Source organism: Condylostylus longicornis, unplaced genomic scaffold, assembly GCF_029603195.1.
Source record: "Condylostylus longicornis isolate FDR11 unplaced genomic scaffold, ASM2960319v2 ptg000028l, whole genome shotgun sequence".
In the NCBI taxonomy this organism is placed as follows: Eukaryota; Metazoa; Arthropoda; class Insecta; order Diptera; family Dolichopodidae; genus Condylostylus; species Condylostylus longicornis.
The window spans coordinates 4,943,027-4,963,638 of record NW_026577997.1 but is presented as its reverse complement, the minus strand read 5'-3'; the positions used below and the strand labels follow the sequence as shown (position 1 = coordinate 4,963,638).

At 26.6% G+C, this 20,612-nt stretch overlaps 1 protein-coding gene across 1 annotated transcript in view; it reads left to right on the top strand.

Moving 5' to 3' along the window:
• Window positions 1-3,476: 3,476 nt before the first annotated feature.
• LOC129607783 (uncharacterized) overlaps window positions 3,477-20,612 on the top strand; it is a 70,703-nt gene continuing 53,567 nt past the window's right edge. The window contains exon 1 of the mRNA XM_055518959.1: window positions 3,477-3,644. Within this exon, the coding sequence (XP_055374934.1) occupies window positions 3,477-3,644 (168 nt within the window). The remainder of the gene's footprint in view (window positions 3,645-20,612) is intronic.

Sequence of the window (20,612 nt, the reverse complement as noted above, 5' to 3'; positions counted from 1 at the left end):
GCATTTCATTGTGCCTGAAATAATGAAAGAAATAGTGAATACTAAGAGAAATGATGAATATTCCCTCAAGCAATACAGTAGCCTTATTGATTTTATTAAATCTATTATGATTAATAAGGTGGAATCCAGGCTACAACAGCCGTTCTATTGTACATAGTTGACAATTTCAAATAGTGTTACGCTTATTTGAGTTCCAGCTTACAAGGTTTCGGGCGGTTCTGTGTTTAAATTCGTTGTAAATAAACACTTTCATACTAAGAGAAAATCACAAAACACTTTAGCTAGATTCTACGAAGTGCGAAACATCAGCCTAAGCTTCACATTTTATGCACGTCGCACGCTAATTAAATACACTTCTACAACAGATCTAACTGGTCGCAATGATACTGGGACTTGAATATCACAAATCGAATCAAGAATTTGTGAGGAATGCCTCTACTATATACAAATATAAAATGAATAAGTCAATTTATTTCGAAATAAGAGTTAAAGTACTGTTGGGGGAAAGATAAGACTTGCTTAGCGATATTATATCAAAAATTTTCAAATTCCACGTTCTCGGAGCTTATTGCTATTTGAGTTCAATTTTATAGCAAATCCTGAAGAAACTTAATTGGTTCATAACTAGGGTCCAAAATTCTTTTAAATAGCACAGGTCCCAGTTTAAATATTATGGTATCAAAGGTGATCCAAAGACTTAATTACTTACAATTCGACAGCTGTTATTATTGAAGTAACAATATCGTGCAATCAATATTCCAAATACAATCATAATTTTGAGATTATGTTAACAAGTAGACGATAATTTTTCCTATATCTTTTTAAGTGTTCGTGTAATACAACAACATTATCCCAATTTTATTAACTTTCGCCATACAATAGTATAAATATTTTAATAAAAACATTTTGTTTCTAAAATAAAATAATTAATACTAATAAAACATATATATTTGTGTGTACACATTTTTTTTTTTTTTTGTAAGGAATTCTCGGTATATAATCTTAAATAATTCGCATACCCCATAATATTTCCTTTTTTTTTTCTATTCTTCTTTCCCAACAATAGTTTTATCTTAATTAAAATAACCTTTGTAGTTTTGTTAATGCATGATACATGCGATTGTTAATTACATTTAAACATTCTACTTAAGTATATAAGGAGCGAACTAATGGAATAATTCACGAGATATTATAATGCAATTAAAAAGGAGAACAAAAAGTAAAATGTGATGTTTAATTAGTGTATACACAATAAAGTCCCATACATTTCGTTGAAAGAGAATTGGAAATTCATTAAAAATGGAAAATACATTTCTGGTCATTTTTTGTCTCGATATGATAATTGCACAGAATTTTTAATAAAGAAGAGCGGTTGGTACTCCGAAAGAATTTGATCTGTTCAAGCTGCTAGTTAGTTGCTTCATATTCTAAACAAAAAGATTTTAATAACAACCCAAGACGGTGATATGTTTAAAAATTTCATTAAATTTTCTCTTAAATTCTAAAAATAAAATTCTCTTAAATCCGATCCAATACAATACATATTTGGATAATCTGAAAAGTCGCTAATCGTTTACAATTGATCATCAACAATTGACCTGTAAAAGTAACAGAAAAAAAAAGGAACAAACAAATTCAATTTTCTAATATAAAAAGAAAAGGGTAAATTTTTTATCTCAATTTCTCATATCCTTCAGTAATATTAACAAGTGGGTGTTACAATATAAAATGAAGAGTTTAAAGTGATGCAGATGATAAAATTTTTTTTTTCCATTTTTATTTGTTACATCAAAGGCAATTTAATGCCTATTACTTGGAAGAAAGAAAAAAATTAACAATTTTTCAAAAAACCTTTTAATAAATTATTTTGTAACCAAGTGTTAATAAACAGCATATTGTGATTGCCTTGAAAATAATCCACCCCAACTATTTAAAAAATTTTACTGTATAATACTTGATAAATGGAAATTGTTTAAAAATTTTATACAAAATAATTTATATGCAATGTGAAATTGTCAATTTTAAATAATTAAAAACAAAATTTTATGATCCTGTGATTCTACGGATAAAAATCAAAATTTTCTTGAAATTTTTAAAATTTAAATGTTTTAGAACCTAGCTGGCAATTGAATTATTCACATTAAATTTTTCAAAAGACCAGTTGTACGGCCAACATAAAACTTTCTATGGAAGCAATTTAAAAATTTTCCATTTTCTACAAATCAATGATTTTAAATATAAGAAAGTGAAGACGGACATCACAATATTCAATATTTTTTCTTAATTTCAAAGTATGTACTTATTAGACTTATTTTCGAAATGCTCTCAAAACCAGTTAACATCTGTTAAGCTATTAAACAGAATTTGGTTTTTTTTTTATGTTTGCAATTTTCCAATTACAGAGGCAATTTACATTTGACAATCAGATAAAAAACAGAATTTTATCCTTGAATAAAGGATAATAGGTATAGGAAAAAAAATAGAAATTGCTTAAGAAAATTATAAAATATTTTCAAGTATAGGCACATATATTGAATGATATATATGTATATACACAAATATATATATATATATAGATTTAATATCATGCCTTGTATATACATATATATATATATATACATTTCTTATATTTTTCTTAAAATATCAATCAATTTTTATTTTTTTCCAATTTTTCTTTTCTTTAAAACATATTATATTGTGTGTCAATGATATCATCCTATAAATATGCAATCAAATTATATATTTTTCTTATGTGGTTTTGTCATATAATTTTTTTCTTTTTTGTATTTTATAAAATTTTAACTCAGCTGATAAGTGCTTTCCATTCAAATTTAAAATATAAGAAAAATAATAATAAAAATAAATCAATAATATACAAACAATGTATAAAATGCACTCGTTGTTATTATTATATTTGCAAGGATATAAAATTATTATTACGAGTAAAGCTGTCATAATTCTCTCTTCTTTCTATTGTAATTGTATATTATAAGGTAACATGGAAAATATTTCACCACCTTATCCTATTTATAAAATTTTAAATATTTTATGTACAATATTAATATATTTATTTTATTGTGTATATTGAAGAAAAAAAATAAAAAAATTTTTTAAAACATCATAATCATAAATATAGTTTAAAGAATATAATTCAAAATATATATGTATGTTTGCATGTATATACAATTTTTGAAAAACATACTTAAAAAAAAGGAAATTTACTATCCTGTTGTTGTTTTGTATTATGCAAATTCAAATAATTTCAAGTTCATTGCAGCTGCTTCATATATAAAAAATATTTGCATTTAAATTTTAAAGAAAGCAAATCAAGGAGAATGAAGCGACGGCTTGTTTTATTTTTTTATATTATTTTTATTTTTTTATTAAAAATATCTACTTAAATATTGACTTCATTACAGTATTCCTTAACCAGAGAACTGTGGCCAATGCAGGATCTGTGTCGTACTTTGGACCTAATGTCTTTCCGCCAGGGAGACATTGGAGCTGTGATAGCGGTCATAACGGGTCATTTTTGTCTTATTGGTAACCCAAAAGGAAAGGCCGCCATGCAAACGATCTCTGCTGAAGCTGCTTTGACGAGAAGATTGCTTGGGTCATTTTTACGGACTTCGAATCTGGGGAATGTATGTAAATGCTAGGGGCATTAGCCGGTTTCTGAACAGCTTGGGTTTGTTCACGTGAAGGCAGGGGATTTTGTGGATCCGGCACATCCGGGATTTTGTGGTATCAACCATACCTTACCGGCCGCGTTAACCTAAACCTAGCTTAAACCTAATCTAAACCTTCTGTATTCCTTAACTCTGTAAAAAATATTAGAGTCTTTGTGTAGATGTCGAAGAAATTGTAGACCAAAGTGCAAACATGCATTATAATTTATAAGAGTGAGTCCATTTCATCAATAAAATCAAGAATTGGTCATAAATTCAAAGAAGTTATAAGTTCATAAAATGAACAAAAGAGAAACCAAATTAGTTACCTTGATATTGAACAGCAAATTCTTACAGAAACAAAACGAGGATCACGACAAAGAAATACGACAAAGAATTGTAAAACTTGTAACTCAGTAAATTCGACAAGTTAGATCCAAAAAACTAGCTCACAAATTCATTGGTATCGAATTTAACCAAATCTTTTTTTTACACAAGACCCCAATTTAAATACGATATGACATTGAATATGTTAAAAACTATTCATGTTCTGAATATAATACAAAAATTTCAAATAATGTACAGAGGGTAATATTATCAGTAAAATGAAAAAAAAAAATGCGAAAATAATGAAAAGGGTTGGTGCATGTATGGTTTTTATTATTTTCTACATTTTTACAAATTTTTTTCATTTTATTTTTTTTTTTTAATATTTTGCAATATGTTTTTTTTTTCAATCACATTTTATTTGATTTCACCTGAATAGAACACCTGCACATTATTATTATATTTTTTTATAAATATGAAGGAGAATGCAAAAAAAAAAATTATATAGTAACGTTAAGATGAACAAATATAAAACATTTTGATATCGTATATAGAATTTTTTTTTTACTGCACGAACACAATAACAACCATTGCATATATACAAATATAATGGTTGCTTTATAATACGCAAAAGTGCATGCATATGTGAATATGGTGATAAAATAACAATATGTATATATATTGTTTAAATCCATTATCGATTCCAGTACCGGTGACTGAATATGAAAAATTTAATCAAAATATATGAGTACAATGAAAATTTCAGTGAATTTTCTTGTATTTTAAATTTTTAAACCAGAAAAATATGCTAAAAAAATTAACAATAACTTAAAATATTTTCTAATTACAGTAGAAATATTCAATTAATCCGAATTCGTAATAAAATAAAAAATTCTTTATTATATATGATACGATGTCACAACCTCTGCCATCATCAAAATCGATTGTGGCAATGCCTTCTTAATTGAGCCGATTAGAGCGTATGTTTATAAAATTTTTTACTCCAATGTTGTCGTCATTTCGAATATGTGAGAGATGACATGTAAAGTTCATTGTGACCGAATACGAGAAGTAAGTAATCAATTTCTATATTACGAGTATCATAAGTTTGACCCCTATAATTTGTTGAAAATCATGCCAAATCGACGTAGATTTTCAGCAAATGCGGACGGATTCAAGAAATTCAGGACGGATGACAATGTAGTACGGGTGGAAATGGAACAAAAATGATTCAAAAAACTATCACTACATCGCACCACAACTTCTCTTAGAAATAATTGTTTTGCCTGAAAAATATTCAACCACCACTCAACTGCTCATTCATATACGATTTTTCGGTTGAAATTTCTCTACAACTTGATAATTCATTCCATTATGATAATTGATTCCATTCTCAAATAGCAGTGTATGTGGAAGTATGCCGGATGGAGTCAATTCGTTGAAGAGTTCAACTCAGTTGTGTAGTTTGATGATATTGGCCGGGTCTTCCTCAAAAAATGAATCGGAGCAGTAAAAAAATTGCGTATTTACATCGAATTTAGTAGATTATTTAGCGACTCATTTCTCATTGGTGAAGAATTTGTTATGGCGACAATCACAGGATAACTCCAAATTGTTTAAATCCACCAGAGTTTTCGCCATTGAGTAAGAAACAAAGAAAAAACTGAAAACTAAACTAGCTAAGTGTCTTTTATGTAGTGTTCAAAAAATTAAATTTTACATTCGGAAGGACAAATAGTTTTTTTTTTATTTTATTTTCCATTGCATATAAACTTTTTCATAGATTAAATTAAATAAAGGGATATTCAACTTGGATTTAAAATAAATATTAAAATTTTAAATCAAGCATAGAGCAGCCAAATAAAAAGCAAATATAAATTTTAAAATTTTTACAATTTGCATTGCACACTGTTTGCGGACACAACAAATATGATGTCAGAAAATATTGTTCCAATCAATTTGTTTTTCATTCGGAAAATTTTTATATTTAAAATATACGAGATGGTATACCGACCGACCAACTGCTTCTCTACATTTAAAATTTCTATTATAGTTTATTCTTCTTCTAGTCTTAAATAGTTTTGAGAAAAAAAAAAATTTTGTATTCTTTTGTCAATTCTCCTATATAAGTTTCCTGTATAAGCAAAGTTTTAAATCAAAAGGAAAAAAAAATGGAAAAAGCAAACAAAAATAATAAAAAATGTGATATTGGGCAATGTTCCCAATTTTCTTTGATTTTTAAAATAATTTTTTTTATTTTATTTCTATCAACTGATAAACATCCGGTGAAATTTTGCAAACGTATCGTTTCTTTTCAAATCTGTAAAAGTTTGTCGAAATTTTAAATCCACTTAAAGCTCATTTAATCAAAATTTGAAAAAGTAGTAGATTTTCAGTAGTACAGACTACTTATCACTTATTTGTAATACAATAGAGATTCTACTAAAAATATTTTAAGTATACTGCCTAGTATTCACTCCAACCAGTGCAGAAGATAATCATAAATTCTCTTCTCGTAAATCATTCCATTGTCATATGTCAAAATAATTACATTCTACATTAGTTTTAATTAAAACTAATTAGTTATTAAATTAGTTTTAGTTAAAATTTCTCATTTAGAATCCATTTTAATTAAATAAGTTTATAAAAAAAATACAAACTGGTCTGGTAAAGGAAAAAACTTAGAAAAGAATAAACTTAAATAAGAGCAATGGTAATGGTTTATAGAAAAGTACATTTAATTTGAAAGTAATTTTGTTATTATTTTTTTATTATAAAGAGTCGAAGATTTATTCAGATTGTAAATTTTTACCGATATGACCACATCTTTTTGCGATTCTTGCCAATTTACGTGAGGAATTTAAAGATATCTCTTAGTAAATTGGTTAATAGCTCAGCAATATCCGAAATTTATCTCCCCGCAAAGCTAAATGACCAATCGAAAAGAGTACGTATGCGTAGCTTCAACGTTTGCTTTATTCATTCCAAACAGCACCACTCAGGAGAATTTTCTTAAATATCATATAGAAAGACTATTGGATGACTACATTCTTACTTATTTTTTTTTAAATATGTTGGGAGTTCACTTAAACATGGAAGCAAATTTATATTTTTCAATCTACGTACGCAGTCCCCAGGAGGATAACGGCGTACGACGTTCTCCTCAAACCCCTTTGATAATCGTCCACAGACTGTCCTTTTGCTTCCATATCAACTATCTCCGAGTTCAAATTCAGAACTACTCCCGCGAGAGGACACATCAGCTTAAATGTAACATGGATTTTTGGGAATGTAACTCTTCTCTTACAACTCTTTAAGAATTGTCAATTTATTTTTAGAAATCCCTACTGTATGGGTATCTTAAAATAAAGACTGTACCATAGAAGTCCGAAATCTGATCTACAAATAATTGCATATAAAAACGACCAGCTACTGACTATGATTGGAGAATAGTTATCAAACTACAATAAAATATCCATAAATTAATTAAATTCTCAACAAAATAATCTCATAAGAGACAATTTATACTCAACAACCGAAGCCTTATAATAAAATAATAAAAAAATAAGTTTTAAAAGATTTTTCCGATAAAATTTATTTCGAAATTTATTCCCGACAGACCAACGATTAAATTAAAACTGACAAACATATTTTTGTTTCTTTTCCTTCCATTTCCTTGAAAATATTTTCTAAAGAGAAGACTTGAATATTTTTTTTTTTCCTATTTCATTTTGTCCTTTTTTAGATGATAATCTCATTTGGAAAATACTTTTTGAAAATAAGAAAAATTATAAACTATTGTGTAACCACTGCCATTTAACAATAACAAAAATTTATTGTATAACTACAACGAGACACATGGAAAAAAAGGCAAAATTTTATTTTTCATTTCAACTTGTCTTACATAAAAGTTAAAAACTACAACTAGCTGAAACCAACTGTTTTTCTTTAACTTGCTTTTAAATTTTTTTTTTAATAAAATTGCAATAAAAATCCTTACGAATCCTTTTACAAAACAATATTATTATTGTTATGTATTTGTTGGTAAAAGAAAAAATTATAAAAGTCTACAGCCCCTATATTATCTAACATAGTAGGCAATGAATATGTTTTAAAAATTTTCGACTTAAATTTTGTTATAGATAAAAAGACATTTTGTTACTTTTTTCTGATTATTATACAAAAAAAAAACAAACTTTTCTTTGTAGAATTAAAAATAAAATTAAGGACAATGGAATATAAAAATTTTCTTCATTCTTTTTCATTAAAAAAAAAGATCCAAGTTTCTTGCAAGAACGCATAATATACGAGTACAGCAAAATATTGTTGTTTTTTTATTTGGAAAATGCTAGTTTTAGGTCAATTTGGTGGAAAAGAAATTTGTTGGACCTTATTTAAGTGGTTTTGAGATTATAATTTGGAGCATAATTTGAGCAAATAGAAGGATGATGTCGAATAATCTGAGCGAATGAAGGATAATATCGAATAATTTGAGCGAATGTAAGGATGATATCGCATAATTTGAATATATCTATTTGAAACTCTTAGAGTTCTGCCACTTTTGAGTTCTTATATGTATACCAAAATCACCGAATCATATGAACTATCAACTTTCAAAGAAAACAAACGATTGTAAACGCATTTTACATACATGTGTGCATTTTAAAAATCAATATAAAATCCAAATGCAAACTACATCTAAATAAATAGGTATAGAAGGAACATAAATCTTAATGTAATTATAGAGGTATGGAGCAAGACTATCTATTCGCAAAGATAAAAGTGAATTGGTTTAGTTTTTTTTCCAAAACTCTTATTAATGCAAATAACAATTATTATATTTATTTCAAAATTACATAAAATTTTACTAACCTTAATAATGCATTCCAAATCAAAATTTTCATTAAAAAATTTCATAAATTACTTAAGATTTAGCATTTGATTTTAGATTTTAAAGATTGAATAGAATTTCAACACTTCATAATCTATCCAAGGTATTAATTGTGCTATTTTTATAACATTCATTATTTTCAAGCTAGTCCGGTCCGGATGGCTAAAATATAAAAGTGTTTTTAATAAAATTTTTAAAGAAAATCTTTATAGAAAATCTTATGAAAGGTCAAAATTTAAAGGTTTCCGGAAAAATTTCTCGTGACTTATGAACAGTTATTCTGCCTATAAACAGCACAAATTCCGACACTAATAATTATTTTTATTTTTCAATTATTTAATTATTGCTAGTTGGTCGTTTGCGCTGATCAAATTTACGTATTGAAGGGCAGTCCCGACCTAGTGATATGCTACCCCAATGGTCAATGTCCCTTGTAAACTATCGTCAGGCCGGCGATTCATCATAAACTATCGTTTCGCGTCACATCGTCAGGAGTCTACCTGATTTTCTAAGAGCGTAATTTGGCTTGCTGTTCCGCACACAGACAAAGCTTTACAAGTGATATCAGCGCACAATAGATAATGCCCATATATTCAGTTTAACAGAGTTGATAGGAAAAAAACCCATTCCGTCCCGGACATATCCACAGCATTATAATAATTAAATATTTTTTTGCAATGATATTTATTGAGGCACTATCATTCCTTATAAATATTTTCATAGACTTTTCAAAGTTTAAGTAAATTTTGACAACCAAAACTATTACTAATTAAAACCAACAAAAAAAAACCAAGTCGCCAAAAAATTTTTCAAAAGTTTTCTGAAAAATTAAACTATTTTCTTTTTTTTTTGTAGTAATGTGTAAAAAAGATCTTATATAAACATATACATGCGTACATACTGTGAAATTAGAATAAAGTGTAAATAGTAAAATAATTTTTCTTTTTCTATTTGTACATGCAAACAAATCATTACCGTGACTTTTAAGTAAATTAAGGATACTGCATGGTGTTTCAATAAAATTTTTTCAGTAAAATGTTTATTGATTAATCGAGAGGACTACATAAAAATTTTATTAAAGAAAAGTTTTAAATTTTATTCAAAAACTTGACTAACTTCTCAAGTCATACGTAAAAATTGTTTAATATCGGAGACTATGTGACTATACCTTAGTCAGATTATAGCGAATAACATATTATTCTCTAATAGCAATGCTTTTCTGTAGTCTGAGCATAGTGTAAATTCACAAATTAATGGCAAAAACATAAAATTTTTATACGGCAATTGGAAGTTTTTAATTTTTCTGTGAAACGTTTCAATGATGATAAAGTAAGATGGCTTTCTTGTACGTTTTTGCGGTTTAAGTTCCTCTAAATTTCGTAATTCTGTTGTTCGGGGGACCATATTCCTATTAAATTTAATATATTTTAATTTAAAATCCCTGCCATATGAAATTCATAGCTGTGTGAAATAAATTTCCTAAACCAAATATTTTTCGAATTCACCACAACTATTGTTGGACGTCGATCTCCTTTTTTTTCAAGATTGCTAATTGAAATTTCGACCGTAATTCATTCAGGCATTCCCTATACACACATTCAAATTTTCATTCCATTTTGTACTTTACATAATCACCACCCTATTCAACATAGAAAAAGTCTAAATGTCTAATGAAAAATTCAACTTAAATTGTATGGAACGATAACGAAGAACATTTTTATTTTATTTATACAAAATAACAGTTTGTATAAATGTTTGTACACAAAATATACATGAAAATAATTTTTGAAACTAAAAAGAAAATAAAAACAAACAAACCGTAAAAAAAAAAAAGTGGCAAAACTATGGTAGTCACGGCACTAGTCAAGAAATCGATTTTAAATGTACTGCAGTTGAAAATGAAGGAAATTTTTTAGAGTTATAATGCAAAAAATCAAAAAAAAAGGATTCCGGCATTAAAAAAGCAAAAATAAAAATAAATAAAACAAGATTTTTTTTTTGCTTTCTTGTTTTTCTTTTAAAAAATAAAACTCTAAAGTACCTAAATAAATTATTTATGTATAAAAATAGTAATTTTTGCCTTCTCATATTTTTTACATTTTAAAATTTTTTGCTTTTGTTTTTTTTTAATTTTTATGTTTAATTTTTGGCGTCGCCAACAACATTTTTAAGTAGGTAGTAAAATAATAATAAAATTAAAGAAAGAGAACTGCCTTTTGTCTAACAATTTCTATCATTCTCTTCTTTTTATGTTTTTTTTTTGGGAAATTTTAAAATATTTTATTAGTTTTATAATTGTGGTACGATTTTTTTCAAAAAAAAAATTCACCTTAATTACCCGATAAATAAAAATATCTCTTCATAAATATTTTCAATGACAAGATATTGTTAGAAAAGAGAAAAGAGATCCGTGCTAATTATCTTGCCTTTATGTGTAAATTGCAAGCAAGTCAATGCGGCATAACACTATAGAATTGAGTTATCGATAAGGAGGAGAATCATGACTATCATATTCTTCATAGTAGAACAGCGATAGGGGACTTCGGATGAATTCAGTCAAGTTTGATAGGACGGCGCAGAAATGTATTCAGTGTGCTTTGCATTGTATGCAAAGTAACGACATTTTGGGTTTCTTGATATAACAAGATACAAAGAAATTTGAGGATTGTGATGTCTTACTAAGGTTGGGACGACCAGAGCCGCGGATTTCATAAACGGATTGATATCGTTGTCACTGAAGGAATTTAGGAATACAATAAATTAGGGAATCAAAAGAATGGGCGATACCTAACAGTTGCACTTTTATTTTATGGTCTCTCTGATCTTGGAGGGTCGAAAGAAAAACAAATGCTTTATTGACGTATAGGTGGACGTATCATAGCATATTTGAGTATCCCAAGATAAATCCGAATATCGCTATACTATGATGTACTTAAAACAAATGTTGTGCGTCGATTACAGAATTCAACTGTTCTTGTTTTTGCACCAAAAGAGATGAATATTCCTATCTCACCACAACCCGAAACCTCAATCAGTGTTTAGAATGTGTATTTGGCGAAGGTTTTCTTCCTTCTCCTGATTAATTTCGAGGTCTCTAAGGTCTTCCTGACATTTTCCTATTTCTGCATAACTCTGATATTCCGAATTCATCTAATCAGAGCTCTCATCCTAGTAGAATGTACGATGGTTAAACAATGTTCCGATTCCGAAATTATGTCAACCAGTATACCTTAATGGTACACTCAAACAAAGATAATAGTGTACTATTTATAGGCTCTAGTATAAAATTTATACTATAGCACATGTCATACAATTTTTGAAATAGCTGTATAAAACGACTTTACAAATTTTTATAGATGCAGAAACTTTAGATTTATGTATATAATTTATTTAAAATTAATTTAGATTCCCATTAGTTAATTTGTACATACATACATGGAATTTCTATTTTCAAATAATAATTTTCTAAAACTTTCTCTAATTATCTTTTGCACAATCATAAATTCTTATTTTTTTTATATTAAATTAGATAATAGCAATAAATTTTTTTTATATAACATGTAGGAGACTTTTTTATAGTAAAAAAAAATTTAAAAGAATCAATTGAAAATTTTATAAATTTCATCCATAAATTTAAAATTTTTATTATACTGATGGTGTTAGGAAGGAATAAAATAATTATTATAGGTACCCATGCATACATAAATGTACATATATGCAAATAAATATAATAACATAGGAGTCAATGCAGATTTTTACAAAAATTTCAAGTTTTTAATTATTATTTATCCAGAAACTGTTATATGAAATCCTTGAAATACAATCAAAATACAATTATCAATAATTAAAATGAGAAAAAAAAATTATTTTGAAAATTAATCAGATTAGCTTGTTTTTTAAAAACGACATTTTTTAATAAAAATTAAGTTAAAACTGAACCATGTAGAAGGAAACCTGATCTTTTGTAATTATTTCGATTAAGAATACTTCTTTATCAGACCCCTATCTCTCGACGAACTTGCGAATAATATACAAGTGGATTCAAATTACTGAGGACTAATATACATAAAAGCTTCCAAAGAAAAAATATAGAAACTTTGTTCAATAAATTTACAAAACCTAGGGTGCCATTAATATCTTAAAATGGTATATAAGGAATCCTTAGTGTTTCCAATACAATACATGTCTATACTATTCGCATTTATAAGTGTTAATCTGAATAATACAATTTTTGCAGACAAAATTTTCAACATACATAAACGCTTACCTACACAATTCCATTCCTGACTTCTTCAAAACTGAATTCGTCTGATTTTCCCGACTGAATAAAAATTTTTATGAATTTTAAAAGTTCTCCCATAAACTTTTTATTCAATTTTCTTAATAATTCTTTTCAATATTCGCATATTTTACGAACAATTGAACAATTTATATCTTCATCCATACATGTATAACAAAACAGTTAAAATTTTGTTACGAGTATACACCATAATTTTTTTTTTTGTGAAATTTTACTTTTGAAAAATGAAATTATCGTTTTCTTTTCATGCAAAAAAAAAAAATCCTTGAAATGACAAGAACAAAAAAAAATTTTTTAAATCATTTCCTTTTTGTTGAAATTTTTTTTCTTTTTGATTTTCCATCTTTTTCATTTATTTTTTGACTTGCTTTTTATTCTGGTTTTTCATTCATTAGAAAACAAACTTGAAATCGTGTTACAAAAATAATTTGGCAATTAAATATTTTACGGTTTTTCTGAATTTGTATTTTCAATTCCTTTATTTCCTTAAAGCAAAATTTCTTTTAATTTTTTTATGGTTTTGTTTCTTTGATTTTCTTTTTCATTTTTAAAAGTGCCATAGTTGTCAAAACTTCAAAATACCACCACTTTCTTTTTTTTTCTTTCTTCTTCCAGTTTCATATTTTAGCAGAAGACACATTGTATAGCTAGAGCTCTTCAAGAGAGTCCTTAAAAGATTTATAAGACTTTACTAAAAATTATTATGTACTTAAGTTGTATATAAAGCAAATGCATATTTAAAAAAATTATTTACACAGTTTATAAACAATTTGTATTTGATTTCCTGATTGCGAATATTGTAAAATATTTTGTTATACACACGAAACGGCAAAGAAAAAAGTTAAAAAATTCAACCATTTACAAGAAGAGAAAAAAATTTTATAATAAAATTTTAAAATTTAAATTTAAAATATTTTTGAATTTTAAATAAAAGCATATTAATATAGAATTTTAAAAAATTTTAAAATAAATTCAATTTGTTTAAAGTGTCTTAGGTTTTATTTGAAAAATTAAATAAAACTTATTAACAGAAACTTGTTTATGAATTCTTTCATGTGAAAAGTTGTTCCGTATTAACGTCTTAGTATTAAGAGTATCGCTTCTTAAAGAATTGTAATATTTGATTTCAATATTTGATTATAAATGTATCATGCATTTTAGTAATTGAAAGATTGAAATGTATCCACCAATACAACACTTTTTTTCCCCTAAGAGAGTTTCCCACCCAAAGAATCCCAGTCGAACTCGCTCTCTGCCTTGCTCATCCTATTCAGACGGACAATCGCGAGTATCCAGTTAGTACACCCCCTAGTACCCTAGTAGTGTAATCAACTCCCGCTTCTGCCCCCTCGATCGCAGGGGAGATGCAAATTTTTTGGAGTGAAAAAAATCCGCGCAATTGTTTCATTTCCAATAAAAGGAGTTAGACAGAAAATCTCTCGAGGAGAGATTTTCCGTCTATAGTATGGACTCTATACCATAATGTCCTGGTATCCACATCAATGTAACTTTGTTATACATATCCAGGACGGCTACGGCATCGCTTTTCTTTAGTAACTTGGTTCCTATTACATCAAAAGAGAGGACCAATGAGCGGCCCTACTATCATATAATGAAGATCTTACTCATCCTGGGGTTTTTTCTGATACACTCAAGCGCACAAAATTCAATATCATAATGTTTCGGCCTGAAATATTAATAGATAGTGTCTGAGAACCCTTGTGATGTTTATACCCTCGCCGTAAATCCCCACTCCCACCCCGTCAGAAACATCATAAGCAATATCAATTGATTTACACGTTTTCTCTTCGTCTGATATAAGATATGCTTTAAATATTGATAAACGTAAATTTGTTGAGTAAAAGCTGATATGTATAGGAAAATTGCAGGAAGTACGAATTTTATTCGGCACACTCCTAAGAATAACTAAGCTATTGTCCTCTTTTTTGATATACACTCACTATAATTACCATTGGAACTATTATGTTTTACAAATACCCTAAAATTTACTTTAATTTCTATATTTTTATATTATTAATATTTATAAAACAAATACTTTTTCAAACCATTTCAATTTCCAAATATTATCAAATTTACTTAAGAAAACTTAAGATATTAAATTTTAGCTTTAAATCAATATTAATGATTTCCGCATGTTATTTGAGTTTATTTAACCTTAATAAGTAAAATTTGTACAAGTAATACACAATAAAACAAATAGAACAATAAGAAAGGATATTAAAATAATAAATTGAGAAAATAAATTATCAAAATGCTCTATTGTGTTTGTTTAAAAAATAAATTATATTTTTAAATATAAAGTTAAATAAAAAGATAAATATTAAAATAATGTAATTTAAAACTAATAATTAAACAATTAAATGGATTTTCATTGCGTATTTATTTTAAAATAATTGATAAAGATTGAGTTTGTATAAAAGAAAGTACTAATTCTTCCTCGACTACACGTCTTTTCTCAAATTTTCTTTTGATCTCCGTTCAAAGCACGTTAACAAAAGCTTGTACGACTCCCTTTCTTTCCGGTATGTGTTTACCTAACATGTGCTTTGCACAAATAAAATAGATTAGAGCTGCCTTTCTTTTATTCGGAATATTAACTCTAAGTTGAGGTCAGCTCTATTTGTAGTTGATTGAATAAATCGCAACAAACTGGGCTACTCCTGAATCGTACTCAACAATAATGAGATCTGAACTTAAATGGTTTTCTTTAAATTTATATTTTCTTTATTTTCTTTAAATTTATAAGTTTACATTATAATAATAACCATTTCTATTGCAGGTCTCACATAGAAATGCGAACGTATATACAGAATTTCAGACATAAAAATTCGAAGGATAATATAAAAATTTATTAAATTCTTAAAATCCTTAAAAATTTTTAAAGAAACAATAATCGAATAGAGTCTTTAAATGTAAAAAGGTTTATAAGATTTTTGTTAGATTAAAATTCTAAAAAAACATATACATAGTTCAAAATAGTTTATATTGGTGCCTATACAGTAAATTTAAGAGTTTAAGATGAGAAAAATACACATATAAAGAATAAATTTGAAAAAATTTCATTTACGACTAGTTTCTTACCTTTTAAATACAAATAAATTTGTATTCCTCTCCTTGTTAAACGTGTAAATGTATGGCAACATGTATGTAGACATAAATTTTCACCATATAAAATTTATTGATTGTTAGGTATTTAGTAAGAGATAGTATACCTATACAATATGCCCATTTATGTAATAAACTACAGGTGTAAAATAAAATTTATATTCTGTTTTTCTTTACTTTTGAAAAAAATTTGTTATTTCCTCCAGTTTTCTTGTATTTTATAAAAGTTTCTTAAAAAAATTTCAATTTTTCCATCGTTACCATCCATCGTCTTACATATTACCCAGCTCAGGGAAAATATGTACCTATTTATTTATAATAGTTATACAAGGATATAATCGTATATAATATATAAATATTTTCATTGAATATTTTTACCATTGAATATAATAAAATTGTTTCTTTTTGTATAATTTATGGACTTATATACTAAAGAACATTTACAACAAGTTGAATTTTAACAGAAAAACAAAAAAAAAAATTTCCACTTTTCTCACTTTAAGTTTTCTTAAAATGTTTACAATAAACAAAGAAATAAATATAAAAGAACGAAAAAATCTTGTTCTAGTATTTTACTTTTAAAGATTTTCTTAATTTTCTTTAACATATTTTAAGGCGTTGGTGAATATATTTTGTTCTTGAAGTCATTAATATTGCGAATTTTAAGAAAAATCCGATTGTAAAGCAACAAATCTTCAATTTGTAAAATAAAATTTGATGAAAATTTTTCAATACTATACTGGAAATACCAAAATTAAATAAAAATATCGAAAATTGAACCGAGCAACCAGTCTTTAAGAATTTTGGTACGGCACTTAAAACAAAATTTTAGTAGTAAAGTTACAAAGGTAGTAGATTGAATATAAAAATAAGTCGAGTTAATGATGTTTAAGAATTCTCTATGAAATTTCTGCACCATTGCCATGTTCAATTTGGTTGTAAAACAACTTCGATCTATTCTAATCTAAATTTTGGAAGGTCAGAAAAAAATTTGGTTCAATCATTCTAAATCACTTTTATCCAAACGATCCTTTTATGTGAACGCGGTTATGAAGCCACAAAGTTAACTATAAAATTTTAAATATAGTCTTAAATTGAGCCAATTTTTTGAGCATATAGGTGCAATGAGCCTCAATCAACTCAATTGTATAGATACAATGATTCCAAACTATAATTTACTTAATTTAATACAAACTCAATTTTTGTTCTACTATTTTCGAATAAGATGAAAACTTTTTAAAATTTTCCTTTAAAAATTCAATGAAATAAGAAAATTTATCATTTATTTTGTGCCCTAATTTTTTTTTTTGCTGGAAGACAGACAATATACACAATAATTTTCTATAAAATAAAATTTTTATAATAAGGAAGAAATGAAAACCAAAACGTTTTACTGGCATTCTTTAGGTTTACAATTTTTCCGGTTATTTTTTTTTTTTTTTACTTAAGACTAAAAAATATAAAATGTTACACAATTTTTATACTAATATAATAAAATATAAATTGTTATATTATTTTCACTTGGCATTTTTGAGTGCCTCATATAATTTTGTACTTATATACCACATAGTGTTATAGGCTAGTATGGGTTTGAAATGATTGTAAGCAATTTGTAAGGAAAGTAAATTTTTTTCCAAATTGAAATTTTGAATTAAAAGAAAAATAATTTACAAATGTACCAGACTTGTACAATTTTTCATCAACATTGCGTGTGTGTGTGTTTCAATTTATAAGATCCTTTTTTAGAATTCACAAAAATCTTAAATTTTTTTCCTTACATTTTTATTGTAGAAAATTTTATAATCAGAGTGTATAGGATTTTTTTTCTAAATTGTAAATGTAACCATATAAAATATCCTTTTTTTTTCTAAGCCGTAGCAAATTTAATCTTCATTTTAACAAAACAAAAAAAAAATTGTTTTTGAAGACGCCATATAAGATTTACAAAACCATAAAATTACAAGAATTTTTTATTTATTTATTTTTTTTTTGCTTTGCTAAAAAATTTGAGAAAAAGTAAAAATTTTTTTTTTTCAATTTTTACTAAAAATTGTAGATTTTAAAATGGCAAATAACATTTTTACATTTAAACTTTTTGTACTCAAAGAAAATAACATTTTTTTTTTCTTATTTAAAACATTTTAAAATTGATTCATGTTTTTCTGTATTGTGTGTACAGAAGAGATTTAATATCAAATGTACAAGAAATTTGACTATTGTCAAGAATAGTATTAAATACACATAGTGTTCAAACTCACATCATGTCACAATACTTAGATATCCCCAGTACAATTTTTTTTTTTTAATAAAACAAGTAAGAACGTTTCTATAGACTTCAGTCGACTGAATTATATCCTACCTATATCATGAACCAGCCAAACGAAATTTTTGAGAAGTTTATTTCGGCACCAACTTGTCAAATTTCATAGAACTGGTTGATGTGACAAACGCAGCAGGTTCACTGCATCCCAATTAATCCAAATATACCGTTTTGCTTCCACAACCCCGTGATCACCATATCGTCACTGAGCGTACGATAACATTTGGCCTATTTAAACCAGTTTTCTCAAGTATTTTTGTAAATATTTAAAATTAGCTTTTAGAGCTGTATAGCGGCTGTCCGAATCTGTTAAGTTATTCCACTAAAAGTTCTAGGATATATCTTAGCTGCTCAATTTTATGCAGTTACCTCTATTAATTTTTTGAATAATCAAAATAATTTTTTAAGTTGTTTACCCGAACCCGTTGTTCGAATTTGTAGCAATTGCTGATAGCCACAAAATAATATTTAACCAGACACAACAGCCAGAAGCACACCTCAGAAAATGATTTTCTCTCTTCTGCTGCATATTCTGTTGAGAACTAATATGAGGCGAATCAAAACAATAACTACACAGAACGTCGGCTTTGCTATCCTAGTTTTGGAATTTGATTTTACAACGAACATTAGCTGTGAGCTCCTGGGTGGGTTATGGATTGTATAAGAGGAAAATATAATTTTACAATCTAACATTTTTTATTCCGTAGGACCCTGTTACACCATGACTTTAATATCATTTTTTTTTTTATTATTTATTAAAATAACTATTGAGAGACAAACTAATGTGAGTATGATGTAAATATATGTGCTTACATTTTTACGTTCTGTAAACAAAATTTTGTAAAATTTAGAAAATAATGTAAATCACATTAAGATGATTGCATTATTTTTGTGCATGGGTCAGCACAATAAGCAATAAAAAATTTAATATAGGAACAGCATATAACCGACCGGTTTGTTTTTTTTCCGAATACTTTTTTCGGAAAATGTTTCACTTTAAATAAGATTTTTGGAAAAATTACATATATTGGGCTAAAAGTTTTTAGGTAATGAGGATAATGTTTTATAGGTGATTTTTATATAGTTCTATACATATTGTGGCAACAGAATAACGAGCTCAATAAGGAACATACAGATCGTTTAGAAAATTCAAAACTGAAATCCTCTTATATCTCAATTATGTTGAAATCTCCATGAACATCGCAGTTAAATTCAGATTCTGCTGTTTGAAATATATTAGTCCAAAGCAATACCCCACATATTGCACTAACACATGCTGTTCGACACAAATAATATCAGAAACAGTTTCTTAATCTACATTAAATTTACATTTAAATTTTTTTTTAGCTTTCAATAAAATTGAATAAAATTTCTTCATCATCCAATTTTTTTTTCCGTATTTTTGAATAATTTTCAAAATGAAAACTTAAATACAATTTAAAATTTAACTTTTCGATTTTTTTTTTGGAAAGTTATGTAACTACTTTTCGAATAGATGCCATATAAAACGTCGTCGTCTACATATCTAAGAATTCTCACAAACATCTTCATTATTAAGTGAAATAAAAAGTGGGAGTGCAATTTAATATTATTCCAAAAAAAAAAAAATTAAAGCAAGAAAATGAAGTTTTTTTCATTTTAGAACTTTTTTTCCTCTAGTTTGGAAAATTCTCATGGCGTTTTTTAAAAATGTATTGATAAGCAGTTTCTGATGGAAGATTTTTTTTTAAGAAAATTTTTAATTGAAGATGAAAATAAAAAAAAAAATGAAAACTTTTTAAAAAAGTTTTATTTTGTAATATTTGCATAGAAAACGCAATTAGTGAAAAATTTATTTTAAAATTGAAGTTTTTTTTTTTTGAAATATAAGAATGTGATACGGAAAGAAATGAAACAAGGTATTGGTAAGCATTTCACTTAGTTAAAGTTTTTCATTTAAACTTAAATGCAAACTTTTAATAAAATCTTAATACTTGGTTC